Raw genomic sequence first — 19,516 nt, forward strand, 5'->3', positions numbered from 1 at the left:
TAACACAGAAGCAAGCAAAGCTGGCATATTGGAGTGATGTTGTTCCATCAATATTGCGCAATCTCTGTGTAAAAGGGGCTAGAGACTCACAACCCACAAATGCATTTTCCTTACAATTGTGGCACCATTTAAAAAGGGAAATAAACAGGCTTTCAAACGGTATAAGATGTATTGCCAAGAAGCATAGTTACAACAAAGAAGTAATCGTCCAACCGCAACTTTCCTCTCTTTTTGTGTGCAATGTTTATTTTCATTGTCTTACCAAACTCTGCATGTGTGTGATGCACAAGACAAAAGGTAAAATCCTTCTTACTTCCCTGTTGTTGTGCGGTGTGTCCATCTGCTGTCTCTCTCTCTCTCTCTCTCTCTCTCTCTCTTTCTCTCTCTCTCTCTCTCCCACTCTTTGTCTCACAGAGGAGGGTAAAAAAAAGAATATAAGCATTTTTCCCAAGAAGTCACACTCTCATCAATGGTTTTACATGTTCTTTGCTGCTGTTTTGCATTTTAATTTGGCAGTGGTGATCTGCTACAGAAATATTAGACACTCATGTAGGTCTAGCAGCAACTTGAGTGAAGCAAGCTGCACTAAAGTGAATATTGGCAGTAAAGAAAAAAAGGTCTGAAAGTGGCTTCAAAACCCAGATGTTCTCTGGGAAACATGTACTGCTCTGCTGTAGCCTATACTTCCTGTGTCCCTGTTCACCCACAACAGAGAGAGTCACGTTTCTAACAGCCAACCTGCCACAAAATACTAATGCTGTCAGCATGGGGGAGGAGGTTAGCTGAGAAAAGTTTTGTGATTAAAGAAAAATTTGTGTTGCAAGAGATTGATCCATTTGTTCATTTGCTGTTGTGCCACAACTTTGTTCCATCAGCCGACAGACTGACGGCCCAGAGCGATGTTTTTGACATTCAGCAGAAAACACTTCCTTCCTGTCAAAGCTGAATCTCACACTTAGCCGTTGGTTTTGTTTTTTGAGTGTAAATGTACAGAAGCATGAACGCATCTATGTGTGTGTCTTAATATCAGGTCGTCTGCGCAGCACACTATTAGAACAAATTCATTATTGTTGTCAGTTTCCATTTAGAATGCGTTATGTGTCTCGTGCTGTTTTAGAAAAATAACACACACACACACACACACACACACACATACTGTATTTTGCCTTACTGTATGCAGATTGACTATTAATGGAGATTGGCTTCTCATGTCCAGATTAACAAACTGATCCCATGTCATTGTCTGGCAAGGTAACTTTCTCTGCAATCACATCTTTTGCAATCATTTCTATTGTGTACTGTGTATGAACAGCTATAGACATCCACCCCATATTTTGATGGGCCTTGGTTCAGTGTCAACTACCCTAACTTATAAGTCAATATGAACTCTTGAGGGGTGATTAATAGATTCATTGCAGAAATTCAATTAAGTCCTCCAATAGATTTTTTCTCTGCATTTATTTTTTCTTAAAATCACTATACATCTTCCACCTGATTATCTCCAGTCAATGAGGGTCACACAGTCAATGTTTTTTCTGTCCCTGAAGCCTGAAGAACTGCCTTCAAGGGCAAACATAGGGAAACGAGCACCTCCACTTCTTTTCAGCAAAGACAACATTTTCCATATATCTCTCACCAATCAATAAACAATGTTGTCACTGAAACCCATGACCCACCAGTGTATGAAACTGCCATTTCCTCTTGTGGGAACCGAAGATCAGAGTCGTCTGCTGTATGTTAGGACTGTTATTTTATAGTCGTCCTGAGAGCCCCCAAAAAAGCAAACTTTGTGCAAAAAAATTATTAGGGCAAAACAATTCAATCAGAAGGAAGGGGGGACGAGCAATTGTGTTGTGTGACGCATATGCATGGTATTTACATGATCTGTTTTACATTTGAAAAAAAGACACAAAAGAACGGGCATTTCTTCACTAACAGATTTCAGAAAAAACAATGGAGATGTCCTTTGATATTTGAATGACCAAACACAAGCGAGATTCAGATGTTTTCGCTGCAAAGTCATGTGTTTACTAGCGCGCGGCAGGGCTCAAATGAATGGATTTTCATTGCGCTTTAGCATTTTCTTTTCTCTTTCAAAGCAGCCCTTTCAGCTCAAAACACTCAAACAATTGATGGCATCAGATGATGTGGGCTGGAGAGGTAACTGTAGAGTTAACATGCGGTTGTTACCATGCATGCTGTGAGCCCCATCGGGGAGCCTTGTGATTGGCCTAGAGGTCAGGGCTGATTGCAGAAGGCCACCAAATCATGGCAGCGCACATTTGGATCTGATTAACAGAATCACCTCAGCAATGATGACTCAGGACTGAAACATGCTAAAGGAAGGGCAGAGGGGAAATAAAGGAGAAGGGAGTAAGGGAGTAAGGGAAAGAGTCAAAAATTGAGATGACATAGTAGGAGGAGGGGGAGGGGTTGTTGGAAGAGCAAGGGGGAGAGAAGTAAAGAGGAAGAACATCTGGCTTGGCCTGGATATCTACAGTGAAGATAGCTGGGTCTGTTGGAGACTTCCTGTTGTGTTTTTCTTTCTTTCTTTTTTTTTCTTAGTTGCTCTGCTCCCCTGTGGAGCAAATGGAGACAGCATGTGTGTGTGATGAGTGAGGACACCCCTAAAGTGGCCTCCAAGTCTCAACCTTCCCGTCTGGCTGAAACCACCAAACATACATTAGAAGTACACATGTATTAATTTGTGTATATATCTTGAGCTACTTCACACGTTGACAGTGAAATACTCCGCTCCAATGTTTATTCCTCACAGACCCCAGCCTGCAAATTTTACCTCAAGGTTACAATAACTCCTGCTTTTTCATCAACTTCTCACCATACTAACAGAGTAAACACTATGTGCTGTTTTTCTAATGATGGCTGCAGAGAAGATAAACTGGCCAGACCTCGTGGTCCAGCATTTGTTTGTTGGCGAGTATTAGCCTACGGTGTTGTTTGTTCTGATTTAAGTCAGCAAAGCTTTCCCAGATGGACTGCTTAATGCTGAGGGATAGCACGAAGGACTTAGACGGACAGAAAAATGAGTAGCCATTATCGTTTTCAACTACCATAAAAAAAACATTGTATATTTAAAAATCAAACCACAGAAGCACCCGGGCGAGAAGAAGCTGTTTCTCCAACTTAAGAAAACGAATCGAGGATCTCAAGACGAAGTGTAGCATATCGTCCAGTAAGCAGATTTGTTTAAGCTAAAAAAAGAAAAAAAAAAAAGAAGAAATAATATCTTTCGGAATGTTTCTGTACATCCATTCCTCCACATCCCCATCCGAGGACACATTACACCTCAGCTTGATTGGCCTTAATGGAAACCAGTTGTTCCTTTTGCTTCTGCAGAATCTACAATAGTCAAGCTCTCCCACAGACACAAAAACCAACCAAACAGATACTCACAAAGGGTTTCCATCTCTTGGTCGTTGTATATCTCACTGTGAATAGAAGTCATCTCGCCTGTCAGCCCCCTTCTGTCTCTTCCCCTCGCTTGCTTCCAACAGGATTTCAAAAGCAGAAAAAAAATCTCTCATAAACCAAGAGGAAAGCCTCTGTATATTTCCCAGCCTCTGGAAGATTTTTTTTGTCTATGTGGCAGCTGCTCTTCAATCCTTGTTCTTTTGTCTGTAGATGAACAACAGCTAAACTAAGTAACTATGTTTCCAGTCCACACACACACACACACACACTAACAAGTACTCTCTATCTCTAGTGTTCTGGACTCAAAGCGTTCCCCTCATGAACAATAAACACAGCGACTCCAAGGGATGGGCCTTCTGGGGAATCCCTGGCCCCTCGCTGAATCCTTTGGGGGCGAAGGGACAGGGATGACTCAACTCCAGAGAGACCAAGAGGAGACGGAAGGAGCTCTGTGATTACACATTCTTTGGGCGGTCGCTGCATCTCTGCCAGAACACATCTAACCCACTTATGATGCTAATTATCTACAACAGAATCCTTCCGTGTGCACAGGACAAGTAAGAAGAGAGAGAGAGAGAGAGAGAGAGAGAATTAACATGTGCTTGCAAAGAAAGAACAAGAAGCATCTCTTGACTTTGACTGAATAATGAATTTTTATACCACAAGTGAATAACACAGAGTAACTCATCCGAGGCAAATGTCCCTTTCCCCCCAAAAATCTTCAGTTGTAAAGTGTGCTGCTTCCTTCATTTGAGGGATATTGATGTCTGCAGTCGGCTGTGGAGCATCACTAAGCACTTCACGGCATCCAGGCTGGGGGTTAAAGTTCACCCAAAGCTCCGCCAGGCTCAACTCTTGCAAGGTCTTTTTTTTCCTCAACAGAATGCTAATTGCCCGCCAAACCTGCAAAAAGATGTACTGTAGTCATATTCTCTAAAATCCCTTAACGAACACTGCAAAAACCTCAGTTATGGTTTTAGATCCAGCCTTAGATCATTACTGTATTTGAGTGCTTTTGAAGTTTCTGCTAAATTATTGCAAGTTTAAGACGTGAGTTATTCTTAATGGTTCGATAAAAGCTGCCTGTATATTCCCAGAATCCCAGTTGAGGACCAAATCTGCACAACGAGGTGTTAAAGGTTACGGTATTTAGGGCGCAAAATAAGCAATGGGGATTATAACCTAAAAAGGGTATGCATTAGCTCCTTTTTGCCTGCTACCCAAAGACAATTTTATTTTTTTATTTTTTGGGCATTTTTTTCTTTATTAAACAGATTGGGGAGACAGTGTTGAAATGGGGCAAAGAGGAGAGGACATGCAGAGAACTGACCCGGGCAGGATTCGAACCCGGGTCCGCTGTGGGGCCTTGGCCCGGGGGGGGACGACACCCTATCAACTGAGCTATGGGCGCCCCCACCCGAAGACAATATTAGACAATAAATACACATTGCTCTTTTGATTTACCGTTAAGCTGTGCTGCCTGCCATCAGTATGTGCCAAATGCATCCCAACTTAAACAGAGTAAAAGGATGCTTTCCATCCAGGGACTGCTCTTTTAGGCAGGCAACCAAAATCAAAAAGTGTTTTATTTGTTGCAAACCAGTTGCAACTTACTATGAAATTCATCTTTGTTCATTATCTGGAGCATATACTATCAACACTGTAACACATGTCTGATCAAAACAAGGACGTAAACACCAGACTTTTTTTCAAAACACACACTACGGACAGGTAGCGAATAGATATTCGCTGATTTTGATGAACAGTGTTACTGATTACCATGACTGAGTATGCCAAATGGCCAAAAGCTGCTATATCATTTTGGAGTAGGAGGAAACACTCTACTACAGCATTATCAGTTGGTTTAACATACGGGACAACACTTCACCCTCATATTTGTCATTCTCCCACAAATGCTTACTCCAGACAGACACACAACCCTCGCACAAGAATCCCCCTCATCTACCCTCATCTATTAATTTCAGCAGATGGCAGTTATGGCCATCTGTCTGTCTGTCCACACACACACACAACACACACACACACACACACACACACACACACACACACACACACACACACACACACACACACACACACACACACGCAAGTGAACATTCCTTCTTTATTAAAACCACTCTAGTATATGCAAATTCACACATTTTAAAGTGTGCAAAACGCCATGCTCTTCAAGGAGCACAGTTTAAAAGAAAACAGCGCATAAACATATACCTCAATGCGTATACATGGAATAAAAATGGTCTTCTGTGTAAAAAACACAATTAATTTAAAGCCACTACGAGTAACATGGCACGTTGCCGTCCACTTTGGACAAAATCGGTAGTATTTTTACGACGCCCGCTGTCGCAAAGCTGTTTTCTAGCTCGTGCCAGGCATGCGAGTGTGAACTGAGAAGGGCGCAATATAGTGCATGTCCGTGTGTTGAAAGTGTGAGGACTCTTTTCGGCTCCGTGAGAGTGGTTTTGACACTAAATCAACTAATGCCAGTCAGTGCTACACACACCTGATTGCAATGAGTTGATGCAGCAGCGTCACCTAACTACTCTCTCTCTCACGGAGCTGAAAGATTACGTGTCCTCACAGAAAGCGAATGAACGAGAGACGGCAGTTAGTATGGATCACGATGAGGTAGCCTAATGTGTTTGTGTTGTTGATGTAAATAATGACTATTTCAGATAATGGTTATCTGATGATGGTGAAGCAAAGCAAACTTTGTGTTAGTACCAACCGCTCATTCATTTAGGAGTAAACACTGCAGTATAGTTTCGCTCTTGTGAAATTGTATACACGTTGCTTGGCAATGCCCTCGTCCCGCACGTAGCCTATATCACTCTCCCTTTTAGCTTTTCTTCATTGCATTCTCTTTATCAGTCCTTATGACGACAAATAACTGTCTCAAACAAGGCTCCCGCTCCCCTTCCCTCACCTGGAGGGATAGGCTTCTCAAATCGCGTTGCAGCGCCACACTGAAATCTGCGACCAATACGGATATGTGACGCACGAGCGAACCGAAAATCGGACTGGGTGTGCGACCAGACCAAAAGCAGTAATAAAAACGATATAAAAACGTCTTTCTTTGCACTGATGGTCTCATTTGCTGTTAAAGGTATTTATGATTATCAAAGGAAACATGAGGCTGTTTAAAAGATAGGCTATTTAAAAGTTACTCGTAGCCGCTTTAATTAGGAATTAAAGCAAATGAAGTCCACTTATGTTTGATTAACAACACTGAAAAAGAACACTCTATGGCTCATCCTGGCATGGTGATTATTTTCCATTTCAAGACCCCCAGTTACTCTGGCTTCATTTCCTCGTTTCCATTGCCAAGATAAGGGACATGATTTTCCCATCAGTTCTCCTGGACAAAGGAGCAGCTGAGTCTCATATGTGGATAAACAGGAGGAAGGATTCACCTGGAGACGGGGCAGACGAATGAAGATAATGTCAACTGAGACTGAGCGTTGTCTCTGTTTGCTTCATTAAGCTCCGATGGCCCATATCCTATTTGTCCGTTATCTAACAGTAATGGAAAAGGCTTGATAACAGTAGTATCCCTATTAAAATGTTCTGCATAAAGTTATGTTCCCAGAGCAAATAGAGAAATGAATGTGTCTCTGCTTGACCACGTATCTGTTTTTACATGTATGTAAAGGTAAAATGTGTGATCGTTTAGGATTCAAAACATGTAAAAGAAAGTGAATGAAGAGGGGGCGTGTACCACAGTTGTGGGATTTGGCAAGATGACTAAAGAGGAAAGAGGTCTTTCTGCAGTGGTGGGAAACTTCTTTAACCCTTGACTTCCCCCAGATGCTCAGTGTAAACTTCAACTTCCGAAAGGCTTATCTGGGCGAGAGGGGAACTGTGTGTGTGTGTGTGTGTGTGTGTGTGTGTGTGTGTGTGTGTGTGTGTGTGTATTTATCTGGGACAGAAGTCCCTTCCCCATTTCCCATTTCTCTCATCTCCACCCTCCCGGTCCTCCAATGTAAAATGTTCTAAGGAACATTTTGTTAGGTCCACACACTTCAAATAGATGCAATACAATGTTTTGAATGACTGTCTGTTATAGTGACATATTGGAGTGTTAAAAACCTTAATAAAACTAGAAAGGAAAAAGGCCCAACAGCTGTGTTGTATTCATTTCTGCAACACTTTACAGCTTTATCAAGCTCAATCCTCTGAAAAAAGCTCCAAAGAAAAGAGATACCAGAAAAAAGAAAGAAAGAAAAAAAGGAAAGACTTATTTCACCTGAAAATCAGGTTCAGCGTCTTAACAGATTTCACCTGTCAAACAGTGGCTCCTGGTGGCTAGTTTAGGAATCATATCAACAGAGAAAATCATACCCAAGTACTACACAATACACTACTTGGCAGCTTAGTGGAACCATAGATAGTGAGTGGAACACAGTCAGGGGCAATCTGTGCAAAAACTATCATTATGTGATCATCTTAAGGTAAAGAAATCTTCAAAGAATCTTAAAAAAAAATGCATGTTGATAAGCAAGTGGTTGTTAGGGATAACATATATTAGATATCAATATAAATTCATATGTTGTGATTGTCTTTATTGAACAACTAAAATAAAAAAGGCAATTAGGCACAAACCAATTTCAACTTTTAAATACTGTTTGCTCGATCCAATCCACTGATTCCTTACTTTACAAAGATGTCTAGATGTTTGCGGACCTTTTCCATTACTGTAATATTCTTAATATCAAATAGTCACTGAACAGCGAAACAGGATCACGATCACTCCCATGTAGCTTGCTTTGAAGAAATTCAGAAATCTAAGACGTCATACAAAGCAAGGCAGAGCACTGTGGCGTATGAATGAGGATTTCGGTTAAGTGATTTTGTTTGATGTATCAGTTCGATGACTACGACAGAGCCAACGAGTTAAGCAGCCACCCATGCGACTTAGGCAATGACGTTATTCTCAGTCAGCAACAGATTTCTATCACAAGCACGTAGGCAAAATCTCTCTTTTCATTCTTCTCTTTGGCTCCCTCCCCTTTTCTCTTCTGGGCAATTAGCCGACAGCCAGGTCACACTGAGTAATGGTCTAGGATCAGTCCAGACTAGAGTAATTACACTGGGAGAGGATTGACCTGGGATATGCCTCAGCCTGTATATGAGTGATATAGGTGTGTTAATGAGAGACAATAAAAATTAAGCCAAAACCAATTTGAGATGAAGAAAGTGTGTGTGTTTTGTGTTTGCCTTTATCCTGACCTATGGACAGGCAGAGACAAATTATCCACCTCCCTCCACTGGCCCTTCCTGCCCACTCTCAAAAGGTCAATCCAAAAAAAAAATGACTACACACCTCAATTAGGAAAACAAATGACCTTCGAGATAATCTGTTTATTTTAGCCAATAAAAGGACAAATTCCTTTTCAGCATGCTGATTATGCTAGGTTGAAATGAAGGTCTCTCTTTTTGTTCTTTATCATCACAACAGGAACTCCTCAGTCAACACATTTCAAATGCACATTTGTTCCCTACGGCAGAAGGCAGAACTATCTTTGCTGTGTCATTGACTTATTTTACACTCGCTTTAGTGCTATAACAATAATCCGGTTGACATTTTTTTTTTAAATCTCCATATCACAATTAAACATAACATACTGTACATTGCTAGGTGAGGTTAATGGATGTGACCACAATGCTACCAGTCATTATCCCATTCATAAAAGTCTAGGTAAAATAAAATAACTCCCTCTTGTGATGTTTGGTACAGGGAAAGTAGCTCCAGGGCAACACTAAACAAAAAAGCTGGTCTAAAAGGTGATAAGAAATGTTTTATTCCCGACCGCAGGTGGTCTGCGCCTTTTCTGTCTAGAGATGCTAGATAGAGCTCCTTCTTCTGCTGTCTTTGATGGATGAACAGCAGGCCTGCCTGTCAAGATAAGCCCCCCCCCCCCTGTAGATGAATACACAGGAGCAGACTAGATGCCAATCACAATGAGTGTAGTGTCTTTAGCCTGGAGTCAACCTGATGGTAAGATTTTGTTTTGTCACTTTCCTTGCATCTGCTACAGAAATCTGACATACTGTAACTATCACAACAGCTTGAAGTCATATACTGATAGAAATATTTGTATGGCTTCACATGATAATACCAAATAGAAAATGGAAATTATACACAATCTTACTCGGAAAAACTTGGCACCTTGACTAAAGATTGAAATGCTGTGAAAAGCATTGGTCCTCTGTAGAACATAAACAACAAGTAATTGATTTTAAAAAATAGTTTTTGGTCAAACGTCCTATCATTATGTCAACTGACTGTTTTCAGCTCCAGTGAAGTGGCTAGCTTGTGTGTCTGTGTTTGTGTGTGACCTCCACTGACCAAGGTCGTCAAGCCACAGAGCATGACGTACGGTATCTAAACTATCAGCTGTCCAATAACAATCTCAGTTGCACTCTACAGAATGTGTGTGTGTGTGTGTGTGTGTGTGTGTGTGTGTGTGTGTCTATAGCCCTTTTCACGCTGACCTTTTGCATAAACACCCCAGTGTATCGCACTCCCTGTGATGCTCATATCAAAGTACAGAGGAATATTTGCTAGGAAGCTGAACAGCCTTAGATCACATGACCCCGGAGAGAGGAAGCGCACTGCAGTGAGGTCACAGCGGAGGGGAAACAAACACACCGACAGAACACGGAAGGAAGCAAGTATGTGTGTGTGTGTGTGTGTGTGTGTGTGTGTGTGTGTGTGTGTGTGTGTGTGCAAAAATGATGTGTGATGTCATTTCCTCCTGGAAAAACTGAATGGACAGGAAAGCAGCTTATCCAATAAACCCAAAACACAGTTGTGTCAGCCATATGGAAAGATTATAAAATAACAGCAAAATAATCTTTCCCTTTACTGTTGCCAACAGCTCCTCTATGCACAAGACAGTTGTATATTCATTTCACTGAAGAAAATCCATTATAGAACTTCAGATTGAAGCAATAGGGCAAATAATCATTGAGCAAACCATTTTCTTTCTTACATACTAAGGGAAAAAAGTTTTATGACAGTAATTTCAGGCAGGTCACAATTAATTTAGACCCCTAATAGTGGACAGATAAGTGGCTATGGACATCAGACCAATCAAATGTGCCCCCCCCCCCCCCCCACCTTTAACTGATTTCTTCGTGAGTGGTGAGTGAGAGATCTGATACTGGAGTTAGTCTGCTACAGTACTGTGAGTGGAGAAGGAGCAGGAAGATGTGAAGCCAGATGAAAAAGTCCAAAAGAAATTGAATCTGGAAAAAGTGACATTGTTTAGTTTTTTTTTTACCCAGTAGTAATTTGGATATAAACTAAATTACAGCCCTTTCCTCCTCACATAAGAAAATATGATTTCACTTGAGGTTATGCAACCAATTACACTCACTTAAATCTCTTTTCCCCTGATGACACTGTCACACCAAACTGGTAAGTCATTCTATGCTAAAGCGATCATGCAGGCTGGTGAGCGGAATCACAGCACCAAAGCAATGCTGTGCAGAAATCATGATAAGCTGTTTTTACATAGCGAGCCAACAATTTGATGAGATTCTACAGGAACAATTCCAAGAGATTCCAAAGGAAATTATATAATTGAACACACAGGAAAGAAACAAAACATGTTGACAAATTTGAGCAGCTAGCATATTACAACATAACATAATTTAATTGATGATTGTCAACCAACGATATCATGGAAAGCAAGCAAGTAAATAGCACTCAAAACAACCAAGCATTGCTGTGGCAGGCAAGCCAAGGCATCAGATGCTTAATTCAAATATACTGTATACAGTATTATATAAAATATATTATCTAATTTATTGACAGTGACTAAAATCTGCAGCTTCTTGTAAGTTTACTTTTTGTGCATGTTATTTGTCTCAAAAGACTAACTCAATGGTCAGAAGTTTGTTCTGTAGTATTTGTAACCATTAGTGACGTCACTAATTCACAAGAAGCAAGGGGGTCAAACCACACAAGGTCAGCATAAACAAGCTTTTAAGATATAGTGTAAGTTTGCTCTCAACCAAAAATATCATGCTAGGATATGCTGATCTAATAGGTCTGATAAAAAAGTTCAGCAGCGGCAACTTGATTAATGAAGTTTATATTTAAGAATGGGTTGTCGCCTTACCAACTTTGCTACCATGAGCAAACAGAGAGAGCACAACAGAGATCAATGGCAAGGGATCATATCACCAAAAGAAATGTCACTGATTGCCTCTTTAAAGCTCCCATATTATACACTTTTCGGTACTATTATACACCATATTATATGGTCTTAGTGGTCCCTAATACGTTTTTCTTTAATTGTTTGCTGAAAAAAACTTTCAGATAATTTATTGTACTATGCTGATGTTCAGCTAATCTCACAATGGCCTATTTTTTAAAAAGAGCTGCAGCTCCCCTCGTAAATATACAATCTTTGAGCTCCCCCCGCCCCCTGTCAGGGCCGTGGACCAATAAGAAATAGGGGTGTGGGCTGCACAGTGGAAGCTTCTGGCTTTCCAGTTTTTGAGGTCAGAAATGAGGGGAATTCTGACTGGAGTATATTGGGGGGAGGGGTGGGGGTTTCAGAAAGGGGGAGAGTGAGAAAAGGAGAGATTGTTATTTTTTTAAATATTTTGGCAGTCTCTAGACACACCGTGGACCCATGGATATGTTAGAACACATTTAAAAAGTGCGTTTAGCATAATATGTGACCTTTAAAGGTTTCCTATGGAGTTATTGGTCCTATGGAACTGTTTTCAATTAGTTGGTCCCTGCTTTATTTGACACCTTCAATATGTTTAATAATCCTCACATAAGAACATATTAGTTTTTCCAAAAAATACTTTTACTTTTACACTAGCATTTCAGATTTGTTTCCAATAACAGAGAGAGTGTAGGATGGGGCAGTGTGAGGGTAACTGGAAGCAGTATGGGTTGTTATACTGAGGGGGCATGTTATGATTAAACAGACTTACTGTCAGGGTTGGGGGATTTTCGTCCGGCTTGATTAGGTGAGGAGCAGCGGAAGGTGGTGACGATGGTGTTGTGGTGGTGTGGGTTGGGGTGGTGCGGGTGGTGCACTGCTGGGTGGTGGCCATTGTTTTCTGAGGGGGGAGCCCTGGTGATGCTGATCTCAGGTTTACGGGTCACATCTCCTGGACTGGGAGCTGGCTCAAACTTGCGAGAGTGATTCTGGTGCTCAGGGGTCCGGCCGGTGCCATTGTTGTTATTGTTGCCCATATCGTTGTTGCCACGACGTGTCACCGGGGAATCGGCGGGTACCTTGGCAAAAGTCACCTCCCTCTTGTGGCTCATCTCGGGCGTCTTGGAGTGGCCCAGGACTTCGGGTCGTTTCAGGGTGCTGCCGCTGCTGCTGGTGGCAACGCGCGTGGAAGCAGGGCTGTTCACGTTATCCACCTGCTTGATAGAAGAAGACGAGATGTCAATGGAAAGTTCCGAGCGGCGCGATACAGGCTCCGGGGTCTTAGGGGCTCCTCCGCCCATGATGGAGCGCGGTTGGGTGAAGTTGAGGTTATTGTTGTTACTGGCCTGCGTGGCGGTGCCCAGGTCGCGGTAGTAGATGCTGGTGGGAGACATGGCGTTGCGGTGAGGGGAGTTGTTGGTTGTCCGACGGGAGCCGGGGGAGTGAGATGAAGTGTCGACATCCTCCACCTCAAAGGACCTCTTCAGAGCTGCGTGTAAAGAGACGAACACACACATATATCAGTCACAGGGTCAGTGGCAGTGGATTGCTGGAAACGATTAGTTAATTAGTCGCCTGAGCTTCTGTTTTATAGGCTGTCATTGTAAGTTGAATATATTTGGGTGACATTTGGAAAACATCTTTGTTAGTGCACTTTTCTGAAACATTATTCAGAAAACCATGGTTTGGTTAATAGAAAATCAACAAATAAAATAATGGACACAATCGCTGTGACTCAACATAGCAGTGACCCTAAGTCCATTATAACTAGGTAAAATAACTTGGTAAGGTGCTTTCCTTAAAAGTAAAAGCACCAATTCATTGTTTTGAAAGACCTCCATTAAGAAAGTGTATCAAAAACCTGGTATATTATTATGAATGCCATTATAAGATTGGTAAGTGAAGCTCAGATGGAACTGCTGACAGTTGGACGGCTGGACTTTTGAAATATGACGAGGGGCCCCATGCAGATATTGCTTTTGGGGTCACACGCTATTAAAGGATGGGAACCACTAATCCACATTAATACATTGTCATTTCTTAACTTCTGAAAATAATATAAAGCATAATATTAATCTGAAAAATAGTTAGTAACTACAGCTGCCAAGTGAAGGTAGCGGAGTAAAAATATTTCCAACTGAAAAGTAGTAGAGTGGAAGTACAAAGTATAATATGGAAATGTTCAAGTAAAAAAGGAAAAGTACAGAACTTGAGCAAATGTACATCAGTGATTCTTGAGAAGTGGGACAAAACAGGGTGCAATGTTGAATGTATGTATCCAACATATACTGAGCTGCTGAGCTAAGCTTTGACCATAGATAGTAAATAATATGGATGTAGCATCCGGGCTGACCTCAGTTATTCACACGGCATCCAATAATCCTGGGCTGTGTTTGGAAAGCCATACTAACGTCCTACTCATACTCATTTTGACTTCAATTTGAGTATGTGCTCCAGACATTTTATTCTTAATCCCTAATAACATCTACAATTTTTTATATTTTTAGTTTTAAACATAACAGCAGTTATATATGGAAGACAGCCTTTTGTCCCGGTTCTCAAGAATCACTGACATACTAACGCTCTGTTAGGGCATAAAACAGAACACAAAATAGTGAACACACATCTTTGTTACCATTTCTAAACCAAAACAAGCTCATCTTTCCCTTATAAAACATTTATGGGCCAAGATTGCTGTTTTATAGGCAGTGGGAACAATATCATAACATATTCTTCAAAAAGGTCATACCAATTTACTAAGCAGTAAACAAAGTAAATCTTTTTATTCTCAAACACATTAGGGACAGTAGCCAAGTAGTAAAACGCCTTAGGTTTGAGGGTGGGGTTGCGATAGAAGCACAGTTTTTGTGGCAACACAAAAGAAATGTCAATTAAACCATATCTATCTGTGTAATTTGATAATGTCTTCCTTTCGCCAGCAGCAGGTTTTCCCCTGTACTGTATCACATCTTTAAGTGGATTCATGCGTTGTTTTGTCATGACTTAAATCTCCATTTTTTGTACACTACAAAACAAAATTCTAGGGTTTTACACAGAGCCATTTGAAGCCTTTCCAGACAAGTTATAATGCATGCAATCAGCCAAGCATTGCTCACTGCCAAGCATTTAGGCCAAAAAAAGTCCCAAGTCTCCCTGTTTTAATGAGCAACATGAGCACAGAGATAGAGGCTCATCCTTCCCCTTGGTTAGCTGTTACGTGAGAAAATAGCTGCACTGTCCAAGATGAGGATACCGAGGGATGGAATCACCCCCTGGGAAGAATGCACTGGCTCCAAGTCAACTTGAATTTGACTCCCATGTTGGATTTTGCTGTGCCAAGCCAAAGGCGAGGAGCTGGTATCATAATAATACACTAGTTGGACCAGTCCGCTCACTCACACACACCCCGTCGGACATCTCCTGTTTCCTACTATCCCAAAACGCAGTGCTGATTTTTGTTACTGTCCGTGGCCTGTGGTCCGGACGATGTGTCTTAGTGTGCAAGTATCTTTGGGTAACTAACTATATGAAGTATTTTCTGAAAGTGCTTGTAAAAACGAGCAAGTATGTGTTACGGGAATGTGTACATGTTTATTTTTAAGTGGCTACGCCCACAGGGAGGGGACCGTGCCCCGGCCCCACTGCAACCCAAACTCTGTTGGGGGACACAGAGCTCAACACAATCACATCAAAGCCGTCTCCCCGCAAACATCAGCCAGCACCACTAATCTAATTTACTGCTATAAGCTGCTTAGTTCCAACATGTTGGACACTTGATACAATTTACCCCCTGACAGAAATTTAAGCCAGAGTCAGAGTATCATTCTTCTTTCGTGTTAGTCAGACACACCAAGGACGTTCTTGTGCGCCACGGGAATAAATGGATCCACACTCACGTCTTAAGGTTTATGGTGATTTGGGTTACATATGCTTAATGTCCCGCCACTCCCTGTACACCCTTTATCCAGACCTTAAAGCATGGTTACCTTTCATCTTTGACATTCCTGCTCTAAGAATGGTTTGTATATGTTGCTAAGGATGTGAAGCTATCTTTAGCCACTCAACATACAGAGCAGTAACTACATTATGAGGGGAAAACCAAGTGTCTTATTGAGCATAAAAAAGGGTGTAACAGCCACTCATAGTTGTACTTCCATTTTCCCACACTCCCATTGTTTACTTTCAGTGCTCAAGGTCCGATTAGAACAGAATTCATTACCCAGTAAGGCGCCATGTACCAGCTTTAAAATCCATCCTTTGATGGACATATAAAAGAAAAAATTATACATAATAAACTTGCAATTTAAAAATGGCGTCCAAACGCATAATGCCAATGGACGGCGTCCTTCTTCCCCCTGCTTTCTTCTGGTGTTTTATGATTACTGAGAGGGAGTCCAAGGCTGTGGCTACTTTCAACTTTGGCCAGGGAATAATGGGTCTGCCAAAATTGCTCTGCAGATTTCATAAGGACTAAATGATTTTGAGGCACGTTTAAGACGTACATTTAAACCTTCTCTGAGGGGCCCAACACTCTGTGCACACGCTCTCTTGACACTTGCCGTAGACTTTTGTTACATTTTGGACGAGCTGTAAATGCGAGAAGTAAGGCTAGACACGGGAGGTATGTCAGGATCCATATTAACATGTTTTGCCAAAATGAGAGCTGAACTGAAAGGTTCTTTTTCCAGTGACCAGTTAAGCGATCTTAGATTAGTATTTCTGTTCTTCGCAGCTTTGTGATTATGTGCCCCAGGCATGGGACTATACAGCAGAGGACTTGAGTGCTTTCCTCTGAAGCTGTTTAGTTTTTATTTAGAGACTGTGCAGTCCAGTGCACATGATTTAAGAGCGCAGGCGAATTTGAATCTTTCAGTGCTTTTATGCTGTCTGGGAATACAGAGAATGGAAAGAGAAAAGCCATTCAAGGCCTCTCTCACTCAGACGATCACTCAACTCCAATGTTTTTTTTTTAAAGGATAGCACATTTTCCCCACACTGTCTTTGTTGTTAAGCTAATGCAAAAAGGGGAAATTGATCTTATATTCCCACCGTTTAGGATAATCTTTCCATGAAAATCATAAATACGGGATCACGCAGCATTAGGACCTGTGCAGAAGTGTGGGACTGACAGATGGATGAAGGAGTATCGTTCCCAGTGAAACAGCATTCCCAGACTATGAGCTGGAAAGCAGAGGTCCAGTTTATACCTTACAGGAACCTCATTAACAGCAGCCAGGGGTCTCGTCTAACAAATGTCCCCCCCCCCTCCCCCCCCCCCCGCTACACCTATCACCCAGTGTCCAGTATCTCACTATGTCCCATGTGGGAAGATAATGCAGCGCAGAAAATATCGTGGAGGATAATCGGCGCAACAGAAACAAAGATGGAGGCAGCTGCGTCCTCACTTTGGTTTACGGTCATTATTTTCCTAATACAGTCCAGGTGTTAGGCTAGGCTGCTCTTTATCATCAGGCATCATCACTTTTTCTCTCAAGGACAACCGGACCAATGAACACAAACAATCAGTATCAACTTAACCCAGATGCACTAGTAGGAGATAGTCTAGTGTGAGAGGGAGGAACATAAACAGAGAGAGAGAGAGAGAGAGAGAGAGAGAGAGAGAGACAGGAGGGAAAGGAGGAAAGAAAACTGAAGATAGAGAGGCAAAGAGGCTGCAGGGTGAGAATGGGGAGGTTAAAACAGGTCAAGAAGACACTTATTGATTTCACTTATTGTTTTAAGATTGACAGCAGTCAAAAAAAGACTAGCCACGCAAATGTCCCGCTACTGCCACACAGATGATGTTACACTAATGCATTGTGTTACTTTCTATACTTGGGTTGGACTATACTGACAAAGAAAATCAATCTTGATCAAATACCTTAGTATCACAATACATCTCTATATAGCATGAACATATTTTGGAAATACATTTTCTTCCCGAATATATGACAATACAGTAACCAACGGATAGACGTACTGATATGTCATTCAGTGGTCTGGGACGGTGAGATAAGCTTAGAAAAATGTTATGTTATGTTATGTAATACCATAAACTGATTTTACAATATTCAAAAACCCAGAGTAAGATCTAGTGTCATGTCCACTCCACCTAATCTCAATTTGAGATGCATACAGAAAACATCATGCCACCCTGAATATAAAACAGGAACACTGCTCGATTCATTCATTCTGATGATTGATGTTAAGATGTCCATAATACATAGATACATTTCCTACAGTGAAGTGCCTCTGAACAGCTGGAAGGCTTTTAATATGCAACAGATGTACAAACACTGTTGCATTAGAAACAAAAAGTTTTTCTCTTCTCTTGATATAAATTAAGATTCAGACCAATGTTTGTGAATTTGCCTGGCTCTACCTTGTGCCTTTGATAAAAAATAATTAAATAGATGAAAACAATAGCATGAGTTTGTTACGGTTTGAAGGATAATTCTGCACGTTAAAATACAGTTGAGTTACAGAAGAGAACCCATTGCACAAGCACTGTATTTATAAGTAATAATGGATGTACCGAACTGTAAATCCTTGAACTCCAAATCGGTATTGTAATTCTAGCCTCAAGCAGTAAGTCAAATGAGCAGGACACTTACTCTTTGTCAAAAACTGGTTGTACAAAAACAGTTTATGGGCAGTTTATCTGATGTCAGTAGTAACCGCAGAATACAAGCCGATGTGGTCAAACCTGGAAAAACATCCTTCTTGACAAGACGAGGCCAAATAACCAACGATAGAATTTCACCTAAGGTATTTTGCTTGGTCAGACGAAAAACCTTAATGCTACGCTATGTCAAACGCACACTTCCTTTTACTGGCTGCTGATGGTATTGGGTTTACTAACGCTGACCAGGAGCAGTATAGCTCACAGTGTCAAATTTACTGTGTGGTTCCCTCCTGCTCTGGCCGACACCCTATGTCCAATGCAAAGGAATTCTGGGAGTATTAGAGGAGTTTGGCAATGAGGGCAGACATGTAAAAAAAAAAAAAGGAAGTAAGTTGGTTGGTGCAGATCTTCAAAATCTTAATTTTGTTTCGGTGATGTTGAAGTGCCAGATGTTTAAAAAGGAGGATCTGAATCCTTATCAGAACGCAAATACGCAGTATCAAGACGCAATTTCACCCCTGACTGAAAATTCGGGAGGCAGACTCACACAGAGATATGCGCACAACACACACACACACACACACGCTTACAAAGTCATTCAGGCATCTGTTGAATAGCTGCTCCGGTGCTTTGCTTCAGGCTCTATAGGCCTCAACCTTTGACAGTTAAAGCCATGAACAGAATTGCAATCATGACCATGAAGACATAAGGACATAAGGAATAAGCAATTTGTCATTGTCACAAACAAAATTTGCCCCCTCCTTTTACACATGTTTACACATGCATGACCCAGTCGAAAACCAACTTAATAACTCACCGGCCTCTCTGCCAGGTTCAGAAATTGTACCACACACACACTCCTTCTCCATTTCAATGTTAATTTCCTCTCTGTGTCCACATCCCACACTGCAGCAACAACATGGCACCTTTAAGCAGATAATCTGTATAGAAATGTCTTGGGTTGGACTCAAAATTCAGTTTTGGTTGGCAAACCTATAGCGGGAGCCCTGTAGAAAACTCTAGACAATCTGTAGAAAATCTCTGTGAATATATGCTTATATATGCTCAGTATATATGCTTATTCTGGACGTATTCTCTGGTGACTCATGCGTTTAAATTCAGCTGAGACATTTTCTATCTTTTAGAGGAACAATTGAATTGAAATACTTTAATGATCCTTTGCAGGAAATTACAGTGTCACACAAAACAGCGTCTGGACAGACATAACAAACACACATTCCCTCCTAGC

General features: G+C 41.3%; 1 protein-coding gene across 5 annotated transcripts in view; it reads right to left on the minus strand.

The window, feature by feature from the left end:
- septin9b (septin 9b) overlaps positions 1-19,516 on the minus strand; it is a gene marked incomplete at its 5' end in the record, with an annotated part of 83,268 nt that overhangs the window by 31,459 nt on the left and 32,293 nt on the right. For 4 of the 5 annotated variants that reach the window (XM_080029588.1, XM_080029587.1, XM_080029586.1 and 1 more), the window contains one exon: positions 12,415-13,131. In XM_080029588.1, coding sequence (XP_079885714.1) covers positions 12,415-13,036 — 622 coding nt within the window. Of the gene's footprint in view, positions 1-3,414; positions 3,508-12,414; positions 13,132-19,516 lie in introns of those variants that run through there. The other variant, XM_080029589.1, reaches the window with a different exon arrangement.

The sequence above is a fragment of the Ammodytes marinus genome (assembly GCF_949987685.1).
Source record: "Ammodytes marinus genome assembly, chromosome: 6".
Classification (NCBI taxonomy): Eukaryota; Metazoa; Chordata; class Actinopteri; order Uranoscopiformes; family Ammodytidae; genus Ammodytes; species Ammodytes marinus.